This window comes from Trachurus japonicus, chromosome 24 (genome assembly GCF_045865225.1).
Source record: "Trachurus japonicus isolate A0001 chromosome 24, Traja_1.0".
Classification (NCBI taxonomy): domain Eukaryota; kingdom Metazoa; phylum Chordata; class Actinopteri; order Carangiformes; family Carangidae; genus Trachurus; species Trachurus japonicus.
Window position 1 is genome coordinate 7,706,201 of NC_140930.1, and position 15,642 is coordinate 7,721,842.

Sequence of the window (15,642 nt, forward strand, 5' to 3'; positions counted from 1 at the left end):
TTATTTCTCGTCAAAATGTCTCATTTCTACTCAATATGAATCTCTTTCCACTTAAAATAAGACTCATCACCTAAAAATGATCTTGTTTTAAGATAATTTTCACCTGTTTCAAACAAATTTTCACTTGAAATAAGTAGAAAAATCTGCCAGTGAAAGCAAGTTTTTTGTGTTTGTAATAAGAAAGAAAAACTTGTTCCACTATCAGATTTTTCTACTTATTTTTCAAGTGAAAATCTGCTCGAAAGAAGTAAAAAGTGTCTAAAAACAAGCTACTTTTTAATGTGATGAGTCTTATTTTAAGTAGAATTAGATTAGTTTCGACTAGAAATAAGACAAATATTCTTGGTAAGAGTTTGAGTTTTTGCAGTGTTCTCTCTTTTTCTCATTCCCTACAATTCAGTTCTTAGTGTTTTTAAAGGTAGAGTCTGGAGTTTTGTTCGCTGAAGTTTGTAAACAAAACATTGAAACTCGGCCCCTCCTCTCGGGCTCAACTGGCTTTATGCACAGCTCCACTAAGGAAATACAGTACAAGTGAAGCGCTGGAGCCGTGGGCCGATATCCGACCGTCACCAACACCGGGAGCCTCTGGTGTTATGTTGTTATGCCGTTGCGGTGAGCTGGGAAGAGGGTGTTAGCGGCAGATGCTAACCGCTACCGCTAGCTGAAGTTAGCATCCAGCTAGCTCAGCACAACGGCCCTCATACTTGTTACCAGTTGAGGCTAGTTGTCGGGAATCGGTCCGCAGCTCCAGCGCTTCACTCAGACTGTATTTCTTTTTCTTTGTGGTCGTGACTGCTGCTGCTGAGAGAGAGAGACGTGCTAGCACTCGTTAGCATCAGAGACAGCTAGTGCGGCTAGCAGCCCTGAGCCCTCCTACTCTGCTGTACATTAGCCTCGCCTCGCCAGGCGTCCCTTAACTCCAAATTTTTCTAGCAGATCCGGAAATCACCAAATTCACCAAAGTAAAAGTGTTCACCAACATAAAACTTATAAAATATAATAGGTTTATGTTATGTCTTGTCTCCATAAACTGGACAAATTTTGAATTAAAAAAAAAAAGGTAAAAACCCCTCCCCCCCAAAAAAACCCTTATAAAATAGACATTAACTTGTAATAGAAGCAAAATGTTAATGGCTCTGGGACTTTCTTGTAAGTTATATTCCTTAAATTAAAGAGTTTCACCACATTTTATTAGCTTGGTGCTTTTATTTTGACACAAAGGCCTGTCTCTCTCGTCCTGGAACCGGTTCCTTACAAAAACAGCGAGTCAAATAACGGCCCCAGACCAGAGCGATTGAGACTAGCTGCACGTAGCTTCACCTGAGCTCCGTCATTGGCTGGAGAGAAAACACAGACTCTCTCGCTCTCCGCCCAGAAACGTCCACGTGCACAACAAAACAGAGCAAAAGACCAAAATACAGGCAGGGGGAGGGGGCGCTGCAGACACAGCCCCCACCACACAGGACTATAGGAGCCCATAGGTGATGATTAAGACGGATTTCATTTGTATAAGTCTAGCGTTTATTCTTGGGCAAAAAACTCCAGACCCAACTTTTAATGAACCTGCAGCTCAGTCAGATACTGTATATTTCCAGGTTAATGCTGCTGCACCAACATTGCTAATGAATAAATAAGCAGCCAACCACTGCATTTTCCATTCCTCTAAATCACTTTTAAAATCATCTCCTCATCACTTAGAGAATTGGGGATTTTCACACACACACTTCTCTCCAGAGTCAAAAAATAATAAGAGACTTGTGAGCTTGTGAGCTGAGTCTTTACAGAGCGAACTGTTATCAGTAACATAATTAGAGGCCTATGAGCCAATTAGCTCCTCTGCCACATTCAGGCTGTTAAACCCCTATAACTCCTGGGCTCAGTCTGGGTTTAGTTTATTTCCATACACTGCAGGTAATTTTGTATTTTTGTTGCTTTTTTTTCAGTGTGCGTCCTTCCAGTGAGACGGGAGCTGCACACTCCTTTGACCCTGGCCTCATTTTTCATCCTCTATTATGGCTGGAATTTGCTGTTTACTTCATCTTTCAAATGCTAAATACTGCTCATTATTCAAGTCAGACGTGTTATTTAGGAGGATTTTTTGGAGGTGACATTAACAACAGGAAGTTAAGAAGCACCACTGAGCCTGGAGACTTTTAGTCAAATAACATGATCTTCATCAACACATCATCGAAATTCAAGGACAAACTGACAATAACACTGAAAACAAGTTCTTAAAGTGTTGAAGAAACTATAAATATCTAAAATTTACTTTAATGAAAGACATCTGTTGATAAGTAAGGACTAAATGGACCCATGGGTTTTCATTCTTGACCTTGTCAACTATTCCTTTCCTCAATGAAGGCTGAACTTTTTGTGCCGTCAGCTCCCGGCAAATTGAATCCAACAGAGCGATGTTTTCGATCGTTGTCAGACAAATACAACACAATCCTGACTGACTCTATTTGATCGAAACGTTTCTCTGTTGGATTAAACTCGCTGGAGGACATCAGAGCAGCGTGTGGATCCTTTGTCTGACTCCTGAGTTTGTTCAGTTGTTGTATTTTTTATTTCTTTTTTTTTTTAAATCCGGTATCAGTGTTTTTTGTGTGCACTTCATCCTGTTTGTCATGAATGAACTTGATTGACTGTGGCTTAGCTAATAAACATTTGGTAAGGAAGCAAAACAACCAAAGACAGTCTTTAAACGTGCAACAGTTTGTAACCTTCAAGCTATTTTCTTTTTACTGACTGGACTTGAATGCAACAGGAGCCAGTCCCAGATGTGAAGTTGTGTCTCTCCTACCTCCTCGTCGGCTGCGGTGAGTTTGGAGGTCAGCTCCTCCCTCAGCTCGTCCAGCTGCTGTCTGAGGAGCGTCTTGTGCTCCTCCAGCGAGAGCCGCTCCCTCTCAAACTGCTGCTCCAGCTCCTGCGGGAACCGATCACACAAACACTGATCAATGCCAATACAAGCGAGCGGTAAACAAAAGAGCTTCTTCGCCCTGGATCGGTGGTTTCTCATAGAAGTGAAAATGTTTTCTAGGTCAGTAAAGCTGTGAATGTTTTATTGGAAGCTCGGGGGAGGGGCCATGGGGGTGGGGGGGCGTTCATTAATGTTCACTGTGTTTTCACATCTGCAAAGATTCTCAGTCATCCAGGTAATAGAATATCTGACAGAGACAGAGGTGTGAAACTGATGTGAACCGATGTGGCAAAACATCATGAGCAGCATTTTAAAGAACAATTAATGACTTTATGAGGAACTTTTTGTAAGTTTTTGATATTGCTACATTGCTAACGTTAGCATTACGGGGGACATATTATGGAAATATCACTTTTTGAAGGCTCTTTAACATATATTTGGGGGTTTGTCTTGCCTTCCGGCCCCCAAAATGTGAGAATTGAGAAAAAAATCTGTAATTTTAAGGCTCTAAGGTGGAAATCCATGTGGTTTTACGAGCTGTTCTCTCAGTTGTTTCAATGATGTCATTAGTTTTCTAATTCATTCATTTGCATTTAAAGGGACAGGCACTAATACCACATTCCTTAACACCTGTTTGTTCGAGTTCAGCATCAAACTTAACATAACTTAACCCTTTATTCAATAACCAACATCATTAATAACTCTTCTTTTTCGACCACTTCTTTTTCCTTCTACCTGAAGTTAGCATGCTAACCAGCTAGCTACAATTTGTCATTTTCCGATACCGAGTCACTGTACTGTCGGGAAGAAGTAGCTGCTGAAAGGGCGGGTTGTAATCTTGTTAAACATGTCAATCAATACATTTTATGATATTCACAATAAAAGCAAATGGTTTCAATATTGCTTTTTCCATCATTTCAATTCAACACACAGTCAATACCAAGAGTCGACAGCCAAGCAGTGAAGCAGTAAAGATGGACATCGACTCTGACAGCAGCACCGCACTTGTCCAAACACAACTCAACCCCCCCCCCCCCACGCCGTATTTTGCTGCAGATCCAGATTCTCTCTCCTCTTTGTTTGACATTACATCCACTGTATTCATCTGTACACATTTCTAAAATTAAAAAAATGAAAAAACTTCCAACAATTTCATAGTCCTTGACAGAAGAAGAAGAGAACGAGCTCTCGCATTGTAAGCTTAATAATGCTTATTATGACTTCTGATGAATGGGGAACGATTTCTGTTACAGAGTGCGATGATTGCTACTTCCCAAGGACAATTAGAGCTGAAGGAAATTGCTGTAATGTCAAATAAAATTCGCCACTGTTATTCATTACATAGGACAAGAGGATGGAGTTTGTAATGCTGTAAAAAAAAAAAAAGCATCCAGTGTATTGACTGGTGTGACACAGTTCTATAAAATTTAATGGGGACTACACAGGGATTGATCTGAATGGAGGAAGAAGAAAGAGAGGTTGGAAATCATAGTAATTCATGTGTGATGCTTCATGACACGCTGTAATTCAGTCGCTGCCTCGGAGGTCAAAGAGTGAGGAAAGTTTCTCTGAGGACTGTAGCTTTCGTCGCTAAAAAAAACAAATGACTACTGACGTGACAATCTGTGATTCTTTGGACCAAATTGCACTAAAAAGGGACTTGAAACTGCTCGAACGCTCACTCCTCAGTGCTTTCCTTCCCCTACTGTCTCCCTTTCTCCCTCCTTCTCCCTCTCACTCTGTGGTTGCTTGCATCAGGCTCAACGTCCTGATGCAACCCTATAAAAAAAAGCCAAGACTGGGCCTGAGCCTGCCGATTCTGCACAAAATAACCCCAACGCTGCAGCAGGGATCTCTCCCATCCACAGTTTGCCTGGAGCCTCCATCTCCCACAGGACCCTGCAGAGTCTTTTTCTCAGGACTACGCTGCTGGCTCGTAAAATCGAATGCTTAAAATGGGCTTTTGGGCAGAAAATACGGACACTACAAACTGTCTTCAAGCAACTGTGTTCTATTCACACATGCTGTTCCAGGGGGCAGTCACCAACTCGGTGCTTTGTTCTACCTGCTGTGTTAACTTTTATTGTGTGGATGCAACCACTGGTAACTGAGCTACTTAAAGCTGCATCGCTTGATGTTTTTGATCACTCGCTTGAAGCAGAGCAAACTGTAGAGACAACAATTAAGTAGCATCACTTGACCCGGTGAAGGTTTTAGCGAAGATGTTTCCTGTTCACTAGGGCTGTCAGATCGAACTTTGCTATTCGAACAGAATTCAAATTATTTTCAAAATTGTTGTTGTTGTGCGCGACGTAGAGCTGCAGCTTTAAATTTACGAGCATAGTTTTTGTAATTGCCCGTTTATTCAGCTAGGGCGGTGGCCTACGTGTTAATACACTACACGCACACATTCTTTTTGTCTTTTTATCAATCGATCCGTGGACCACTTATGTGCCGAGAATATGATTGTTTTATATGTATTATAACTGAAAATTACAAATAAAGTGTTAAAAAAAAAAAAAAAAAAATTCGATTTCCCTCCTTGAAGTTTTATATTGAGTTGGTAAAACTTAAGTTATTTGGTTGGAATGCCCTATAGTGGACACGGGATGTAATAATAAGCTTGTATAGGTGGATATAATAAGCTAAAAAAAAACACATTAAAAATTTGAATATAATTTGAATATTTAGCATAAGAAGCATTAGAAATTTTAATCTCATTTGGGGAAGTTTGACAGCCCGACTGTTCACACACTTCCGGGCCCAGACACCAGAGGAACATTAGCATTCATCTGCAGCCCTGCTCGTGTCCAGTTGATTAATGAGAGATTAATAGTGTCTCCTTTTTAGCTCTGATTTGGTCTCCATTAACTCCGGAGAGAGTAAAGTACCTGCCTGTTTCTCTGCTTTGTGTTCCTGTTTCTGTTGGGCGTTTGGCAGGTAGCGTTCTGTGGGAACATTATGCTGGAAACAGCTGCCTGCTGCCACTGGAAACAAGACTAATGAGAGTGAGGAGAGTCGGCCAAAACAGTTGTGGATCCCATAAAAAAAAAACGAAACAATGAGCAGACAGAGCTGAGAGGAGCTGTCGGGGTGGGTGATGAATCTCTGTGGGTTTATCAGTATGGACAGCAGCTTTCACTTTAAACACCGTCTTTTTAAACAAAGTCAACGGACAAAGGTTGATTAATCCAACTCTGAACACTTTGTCCTCAAAGTAAAGAAACTTCTGACGCTATCTGTGTGTTTTAAAGGTACCATATTGTAAAATGTGACAGTTCCATTGACCTCTTTGATTAAAGATCAGCATAGCTTTGACATACTGTGAAAGTATCAAAGCCTCAGCCCACAGAGAAATGCACACAGCCTGTATCCAGAAACTGAGCCATAAAACCAGCCGTCAGGACTTCCTGTGACTTTGTGATGTCACAACCAAGCAGTCACCAAGCCCCGCCCCCTCACCACCTGGACCCACCATCAAACACTTGCAGAATCGAGTTTCCCTGAGTGTTTTATGTAAAATCTGCTCTATTTTTATTGGATCTCTCAGAAAACAGTCAGCCAATCAGAAAAGCGGCTCAAAGCCTTCTTTCTTCTGACTGGATGACACCGACCAGTTGTTACAAGAGCTCCAGAGAGACACATATGTAAATATGGACCTTTAACCATAAGTAAGTTAAGTAAATAAGTTGAGACAAAAAAAGGAATAAAGTGCTTCGATGTCTCACTGAAATGTGCATTATGTTTTCTTAAATTTCCATTTGCTGGGTGATTTTTTCATTTCTATTTTAATCAGTGTTCTTTCAGAAAAGGTGAATTTAGCAAGTTCTCAACTTTAGTGGCACCTTCTTCTATCTATCACACTGTAATAAAAAAAAAAAAAAGTAATTCACCAGCGCACCAGACCAGACACTTAAACCCCATCTGTGAAATACAGGCAATCATGAAAATCAATCTCAATATAGAGGGAAATCATCTGGCCAGCGGTCAGTGGTGGGGGTGGAGGGGGGAGACAGGGGGGAGACAAAGTCAGACAGGGCAGTGATCTAATACGACGCGCATCAGGATTCATGTCACACCGGTGGCGCGGCTCCATTTAGAGGGCGAGACCGAGGTAGAGAGTCGACCTGTTCATTTAAATTCCAGAGCCGGCCCTTCTCACAGACGACTCATTATAATTTAAAGTGATGAAAGAATGGAGGTGATGAGAGAAAAAAGATGATTAACTCCACCTTATAAAAGTGGGATCGGATTTTTCCTCATTGTGATTTAGCAGAAAAAGATATAAAACCATGCACCAACACTGACGGGCGGCGTAACCATATGACAATGGTGAATTACGGTGCAGATGAGGAAATACAAGGCCGCAGATATTGCACAGGGTCGTCGTCGAGGAGGAAGAAATCCTGCGTATGGAGCTCAGCACATATCTAATAACTATGGAAATGCACGACGCTCTTTTCTTAATGTAGCTGTCAGCTCTGATCGGCTCGGTTTAAAAACAAGTCCTCATTATGCAACTTTGATGCAAGAGAATACTTGATCACTTCGCATGGCGGCGTGTGACTGAGAATAAAGGGACTCTGCGGAGATTAGGCATCATCACAAGGCTATTTCGGGGGCTGGTGGCACTGTACGCCTGCACTCGCCTGCACTCAAATTAGTGGTGGAGGGAGGCTGTGGCTGTGGCTCGGAAACAGCCAGACCTCGGGCTCATTAAACCGGGTCCCAGGGCCCGGGTTGTAATTCTAGGGGGCAATTTCAGAGTCTGGTATCGGATGCAGAGTCGCCCCGACATGAATATTTGGGTGTTTGGGTCTCGATGTCAGACAGAGGAGTAGATTCTGTTGGAGCTTTTATTATGTTATACTACACTATCCTGTAAGCACATCTGGTTTAGCAGCAGGGATATCTTCTTTTAGTATTACTTTTTCATATTTCTTATTACTTAAAGGGACAACGAGGAGTTTCTATTTGGTTATAAAAAAGTCTCACGTTAATGTGGATGAATCTACGCTACCCACACCTGTTAATGGGCCCATTTTTGATAAATATATTGTTTTGTCTCTATTGTTATTTTGTTATTATTAGTGGTGGCGGAGATGCTGGTTGAGCGTTTCTTTACTTTCGGTTTCGAGTCATGAGAATAACGCCGCTGAATCGCCGTTTATGGTCGGAACTACGATGGTATGTGATCGTCTTCGAACCTCTGACTTTAATTCTTGATGAATGAAAACATGAGTCTGTCTCGCGCCGGTCAAAGAATTTCACGGTGCGCGCGGAGGCTCATAAATGTAGTGTGAAAACGCTTCGCTTTACCAAAACTCCTCGTTGTCCCTTTAATTTAGTTTATCTCACCCCAGTTCATTACAGTATAAACCGATAGATGAGAAATTTAAGGGGAAACCTGAAAGATAAGTGGAAATACATGACGTTTGATGAGTGTGAAAATGGTAAAGCACTGCAACAGCACATCTGTAACATTATCAACCACTTACACACTACATTATTTCCATACATATAATATACACCAGAATTATACATCAGGGAGTAATTTGCGATTCATTATCTTGCCAAGGTAAGCTGGGAATCGAACCACGGCCATCACAGCCTTCACTGTCACCATTTCCCGATGAGAGATTTTAACATGACTGATGTTTTTTTCACCATTTTTTGCCATTGTAAAAAAAAACAACAAATGAGGGAGTCCTGACCTGTGCCAAAAAAACAAGCAGATTCCCTCCTGAGTAAACTGGCTGCTACATTTTAATTCTGATCCTGATCAACACAATTGCAACACTTTGCACTGGTACAGGAACACAACAATCATGTAGATGTGATATTATATACATTATATGCACGATTGTGTTGTAAGGTCATCTTTCTTATGTTTTACTTTTGTTTATTTTGATTTTTGGTCAATTGTCTGTCTCTCTCTGAATATAAATGTCATGTAAAGTCACTTAAACCTCACAATATAATCTGACTCAACAACAAAAGACTGCAGCCTCAAAATAAAAGTAGACAAATTAATGATATAGCTAAATAATAAACACAGAGCAAGACTCCATAATACATCAGTTAATATCATCATTATATTGACATCATATAAGCATAAAGTTAAAGTTAACAACTTAACAACAACAAGATTATAAAGGAGAGTCCCGGGTGTTGGCAGGCAGAGATCTGAGAAAACTTCTACATGATTATATAACTTCTATACTCCAGTTTTTACAAGACTGGTCCATTGATTATTAAAAATAGATTGCACTTAACAAGGGTTTCTGCTCTGGTTATACGCCTCTAGGATGTGTTTCTTTATGAAATCATCAAGGCCTTTTTGAATTTCTAGGTCAAAACATCCTGATGATGATGATGATGACGACAATATGAATCAGTAACTCCCAGTTGCTACTAAATAGATCTGATTTTAGCTAAAGGATGGAGGATAAAGCTCCCAAACAGAAATGTTCATGTTCCTCCAAAGAGCTAAAAAAAATTAAGTGAAAAAAAAATGAGGTAATGGAGTAAAAAATATATATGTACACCATAGAATATGCAGTAGACAAGCAGCGTAAAAGTGCCATCGAAGAAGTGGCTGTATACTGTATGTATGAGCTTAAGGCCCGTTAGAGCCGACACACTCTGTGCTAAGTAAGTAGCAGTGAAATATTAATGCTGGAAGTTTTAGAAACACACACACACACACACACACACACACACACACACACACACACACACACACACAGGCTGCTGCTGGAGTCACGTACACCGGCCAACACTCACATCCTCCTCCTCCTCCTCCTCCTCCATCGCATCATTTTGTCCTAATTTTGATTACTTCCCTCCACTTGATTCTCTCTGGTTGCAGTTTTATGTGTCATAATAAATGTCGTCAGCGTTTACGAGCTGGACGGCGAATTTAAAACATTAAAAGGTCCTGCACTCCCTTTTAAATGTCAAAAACTCCACACCTTCCTCCAGATTTAATTTCCAGATTTTGGGGAGATAAACGTCAAATAAAAAATGTTTTAAAACCCCACAGATGGGTTCGATCTCTAAGATCTAAAATATCTGCACATTCACAGTGTGTTTACGCACTTTCCTCACATGTAGGTAGCGTGTTAAAGGGATAGTTCAACATGTTGGCAAATTGGCCCATTGCCATAATCGCTATATAATAGTTTTAGGAGTAGGTTTGTTACCTTTAATTGTCTGTGCAAGCTGTTTTTAGAACAGCGGAGCAGAGCCGCAAGCTGCTCAGAGCTACGTTACAGGGGCTAATGGGATTTCTTGGTTTCCCTCATCAAACTCATCAAATACACAATCCAACAACTCCAAAAGGCTCTGGTGGACAAGTTGTGACCTGCACATTCACCACGCTATGAGATGATAACAGAACGTTACGAGACGGTGTTGTTTTAGAGGTAAATGCAGAGACTGCTTGCTGAATAACTGCGCATCTGCAGTTTTGCATGAATTTTTCCTTTGAAAACAACTCCATCTCGTAACATTCTGTTATCATCTCATAGCGTGGTGAATGTGCAGGTCACAACTTGTCCACCAGAGCGTTTTGGAGTTGTTGGATTGTGTATTTGATGAGTTTGATGAGGGAAACCAAGAAATCCCATAAGCCTCCGTAGCGTAGCTCTGAGCAGCTCGCGGCTCTGCTCCACCGTTCTAAAAATAGCTTGCACCGACAATTAAAGGTAACGAACCTACCTACTGCTATGACTATAGGGATTATGGCAATGGGCCAATTTGCCAACATGTTGAACTATCCCTTTAATCTAATTAGTTCTTTATTGTCTCCTGTACAATGCTGCACTAAAGCTGCCATGTGTGGCTTTGAATGTGTTGAACGTGGGCGAGTAGCAGTTTTTAGCACGACACCGAAAATAGCTCATCACAGTGTCAACATGCTGGTGTCACCTGTGTGTGTGTGTGTGTGTGTGTGTGTGTGTGTGTGTGTGTGTGTGTGTGTGTGTGTGACTCACCAGCTGCCACATGTTGAAACTTTCTCTTCATTGACAATTTATTTTTATTTGTCTGGTTTCTGATCTTTTTTTTTGTGGCAACATTATCTGTGTGTGTGTGTGTGTGTGTGTGTCGGGAGCTGCTGAGGCGACGTGAGCTCAGTGGTGTCCTAGATGACATTTATAGGTGACAAATATAAATGTGCTCCCACGTCAGTAGGTTGCGTTTTCCTCCTTTTGAGGTTGCCAGAGTCTTAGTCACTCTTCCAGCCGCTTCTGATGTATTTTAGTCTGAAGACAACCTCTGCAGATACGCTGTGTGTGTGTGTGTGTGTGTGTGTGTGTGTGTATGTGTGTGTGTGTTTTTGCAGTTATCTTGTGTCACCTGTCAGGCCTACGTACAATGTTGTTGTGCTGGTATTATGCTGCAGTGTCAATGTGTGGTCTTTTATATGAGATCATAAACCTGTCTGCAGTGTGTTAAAGGAGCTGCTTGTTCACTGATTAGACACATCAGACCTGGACGTCGCCTCTGGATTTGCACCTGTTGACGTTGATAAAGGACGTGGGCACATGTTGATCCCCGAAAAAATAAAAAAAATTCTGTCTCCATCTTCAAAAAACATTTTAATCTTGTTTTTTTTTTTTCTCATATCCTGCTGTTAAATCCTTCCAGGTTATAACTGCTGCCAGTCTCATGTTATCTCTCTGTTTCTCTGGTAGATATAAGGAAATTAACCTGATGCTCTGCCATGGATTTAATAACAAACAGTGGGAAGAACCAAGTACCTCTGTTCCTACATTAAAGTGCAACACTAAGGTGGATGTTTTGCCATTTTATCCTATATTACACTAATATTCAACTACCTAGAGAGGGAAACATTGCACTTTATGCTACTAAAATGACTAGCAACTAGTTAAAAACTAAATATTACACAATATAACATGTTATTAAATATTAAACCAACTTTCCCAACTTTTTTTGGCTTGTGTTGCACCACTGCAGATTCTTCTGAACTCCTCACATGGTTGCATAACTGCTTGAGGCTTTTATTAAAAGTTTATTGCGGCTTTGGCCACATTAATCATCTGAAGACTCTCAGATCTATCCTTGTGACACTTGAACAAACTGCACTGAACTAACTATTATACATATATCAAACCGGCATATTGTCGATATCAGTGGATCTCAAATCTCACTATAGCAAAACAGTGACAGAAAGTTTGACTCTTTGTGTCATGGCTGTAATAAAACATCTAAAAACGATGCTGGGACTAAACCTGATCAAATTGTTTAGGAGTCCTTGATGTGAAATATCCAATACCCAATATCTGTTTTAAAGATGCCTCTGCTAATTGTTGCATCTTATCTTAGAGAAAGTAGCTCTACAGTATGTTGTCTATAATAAAGGGAATACAAGCACAGCTTTGCTCTAATGCTGCCATCTAAAATCTGCATAAAAATCTAGTTTATCCTTCATGGGAGGGACACAAAAGTGTTGAGTCTAAACTTTGTTGTTGTACCAACTTTTACAGCCAAAGCTGTTGGTAGGAAGGTATTTTTTTATAGACAGAGAGAGAGAGAAAAATGTGTTACAGAGGTAAGACTGAGCAGGAAATCGCCTGTATTCCAATGCCAAATTAATTGGGTGCCAAACTCGGTATCCTGCGCCTCCTTCCATAATTTTGTTTGTGTCAAGAAAGAAAAAAGCTTTTTGGAAACAGTACTCCGAACTTTGTGAGACACAACAAATTCACAGTTCAGAGTCTGGAGGCAAACGGATTGAGTAAGTATAGTGAGTAGTGAGGGAGGCTCCGGCTCTCGTAGCAGATGGTGCAATCAGTGAACAATGTAGAATTAGCTCGGAGGTTAGAGAGGCAGGCGTGTGACTGGTTACTTGTTGAAATCCCTCGACCAGCTCATAGTTTGTCTCTGGGGAAGGAAACGAGAGCTGTTGTCTTAAAAAACAGTGGTACAGTAGGTAGCTGATATTCTTAACGCCAGTGTGAGGCGGAGTGTGAAACCAGAGCATATGTGGACGAGACGGGACGCCTGTCACTCATACTCACCGCTCCTTTATTGACAAATATTACATCAACACACTGTGACAGGTCCAAATCTTTTGGCAGGCAGAGAGAGAGACTGACAGAGACGGCAGCTTGGATTTCAACTGAGTCAACACCGAATATCACACTGATAGATTTTATATCAGTTGATATCAGCGTTCATTACAACAACCTGCAGATTCACAGCGAGGGAAAAGTGAAAGAAGTGGGTGAAAGCGTGTTGTCAATACAAAAAACACTGCATTTCTATCGATTCAAAGTGTAAAATTGGACAAAATGGAAGTTTAAAGGACAAAAATGTACTATATTCACTTTGTTGTGCAGCGTCTCACCCACCGAGCTGCAGAAAACAAACGTCCCAAGGACGGCGTCTTTATGGCTTGAGATGAGCCCCTGAGCCTGACGATGCAGTATCAATTAAAACATACAGCTGTTCATTTTTTCCTCTGGCTCTGAGCAATAAACGCTGATTACACAAGACGCAGCGATCTGAAAATGAATCTTGTGTTTTCTGCTCATTGTGCAGAGTGAACTTGCAGATCTCATCTCATCTTGTTTCTATCCATGGGTTTCCTTTTGTTTTCCATTGAAGCTGGAGCAACATCTTTATGGTGTACTGTATGTGTGTGTGTGTGTGTGTACACTCACAGCCAGCATGCGGTTCTTGTCCTTCTCGGCGCTGTTGAGAGCGTTTTCCAGGGTGACTCTGTGCTTCTTGGCGACTTCGTCCAGAGCGCGGGCCTGGTTCTCCTTCATCTGGCTGGTCTCGTCCTCGTACCGAGCTCGGATGGTGTTCATGTCCTTCTCGTGGGACACCTTCTCCTCGTGCAGCGTCTGAGTAACACAATAAACACAATCAGTTTAAATAGACGACACAAACACACTCACACCATATGCTGTATTATTTCAGCCAGAGTTTACACTGCACTCTGTCTCTCGTCCTCCAACACTTCAGACTCAATTTGTTTTTCCTGCTGCACTAACGACCCAGTGCACGATCGATCCATCTGGGCTTTATTGATAATGGGGTTATTGATCACGTTGCTATGGAGCCTGTGATCAACAGTTAGCAACATAAGCTGCTCGTCATTATGATTCTAGAGAGGAGTTGGTGTTTGTCAGTTTCTGTCTTCGGCATCAGCGGAGACAGATGCAGACAGCGAGGTGACCTTTAGCTCGGCTCCGACCCTCTTAGTTACTGTTGCTACGTCAGTCAAGATGATGGACCACGCTGCAGATTTAGCTCCGGAAATTATTCTCAAATTATTTCTGAAACAACGGGTCTTTGATTTCACACAGAGAGACACCAGCATCATCTGACATCACCAGAGTCTTTTACAGTTGGCAGCTACATACATGATGCTAAAATATGCAACAAACACTAATAATACAAACACTGCATTATTGCAAGAGTTTTGTTCAAATAATATGAAATTTAGGTGCTGATGAAGGTTTTAAAAGCTGTCTTTTATTTTTCATATCAAGTGCTCTAAGATAACCTTGCATTTAAGTTTCCACATTCTGATTAAAAACACAAAACAAAACAAAACAAAAGGTGGATAAAAGGCTACAAACATTAGCCTGACCTCTGGTACACTAGCATCAAACAGTGTCAGTCCTCACTGAGATGTTTTCTAAGAAAACTAATTTAAATATTAATAATATACTAACTCTTGACCTTGGGAATAAAGCCACATGTTGCCTACTTGTAGCCTGTGTTACTGCTGTAGTACTGTACTATAGTAGGTAACAGACAGGACACTCACAACTGTAGATATTAGGCTAGTTAACAGAAGATGCTAACATTTGCAGCACTTGCGCTGCGTTAAAGACAACTGAGTACTCAGATTTTTCCCACTCGGGAAAGTCAGAGAAAAAAAAGTCGAAATACATTCAAAAATATACACTGTAAATTCACGTTTTTTTTATTTATTTGAATGATCTGTTTCCCTATTTTAAAAAAGATTCTTCTTTTTAATTTTTTTTCTGCCCTTTGTAATGTTAGTTGTGTGAAGCACTTTGAATGTAAAGTTTGTCCCGGTCGGCCATGTTTTTGGTTATTCTGGAAATCTGACAACTGGTAGACTCCAAGTTCCAAGTTGTCTCGAATGCAGCATATAATATAGTTAGCTAAGTGTGCTAATGTTTGCAGTCTAAAAAAGACAAGCCTATTTCTACTGCAGATATTAAGTTAGCTGAGGACATTTGCAGCACTTACTACTGTAGCTATTAAGCTAGTTAGCTGAGGATGCTAATGTTTACAGCCTGAACACAGCTTGACAAACAGGTCTGATAAACAGGTAAACAGTCAGTGTTTGTTAAAAGGGTTTTGGGGATATATTTACTGACTTTTCTCGTGCTGGACAACAAGAGTGGTAGTTCAGAGAGTGACTTGATAGGCTGCGATGAGCCACAACAGAGAAGCTCTAATACATTATACTAAAGCAGGAATAAACATACAGTAGATTAGAAAGGTGGTCAAATGTAGGAACTAATAACATCCAGAGGAGGAGGCTCAGAGGAGGAAGGATGAGGTCCTGCTGATTAAGTTGTTGCTAAGCTCCATATATTGTGTAACAGGAGGACAAGTCTACACCGAGTGTACAGGGTTTGTCACTGGGTGGCTGGTGCTCCTGCTGCATCAATCCAGACAAAGGTCACGGAAAACAGTGATTTTTC

At 41.0% G+C, this 15,642-nt stretch overlaps 1 protein-coding gene across 2 annotated transcripts in view; it reads right to left on the reverse strand.

Moving 5' to 3' along the window:
• fam184ab (family with sequence similarity 184 member Ab) overlaps window positions 1-15,642 on the reverse strand; it is a 162,151-nt gene that overhangs the window by 61,961 nt on the left and 84,548 nt on the right. For both annotated transcript variants that reach the window (XM_085770340.1, XM_085770341.1), the window contains 2 exons: window positions 13,612-13,797; window positions 2,804-2,926 (listed from right to left, as the gene is read on the reverse strand). In XM_085770340.1, coding sequence (XP_085626466.1) covers window positions 2,804-2,926; window positions 13,612-13,797 — 309 coding nt within the window. The remainder of the gene's footprint in view (window positions 1-2,803; window positions 2,927-13,611; window positions 13,798-15,642) is intronic.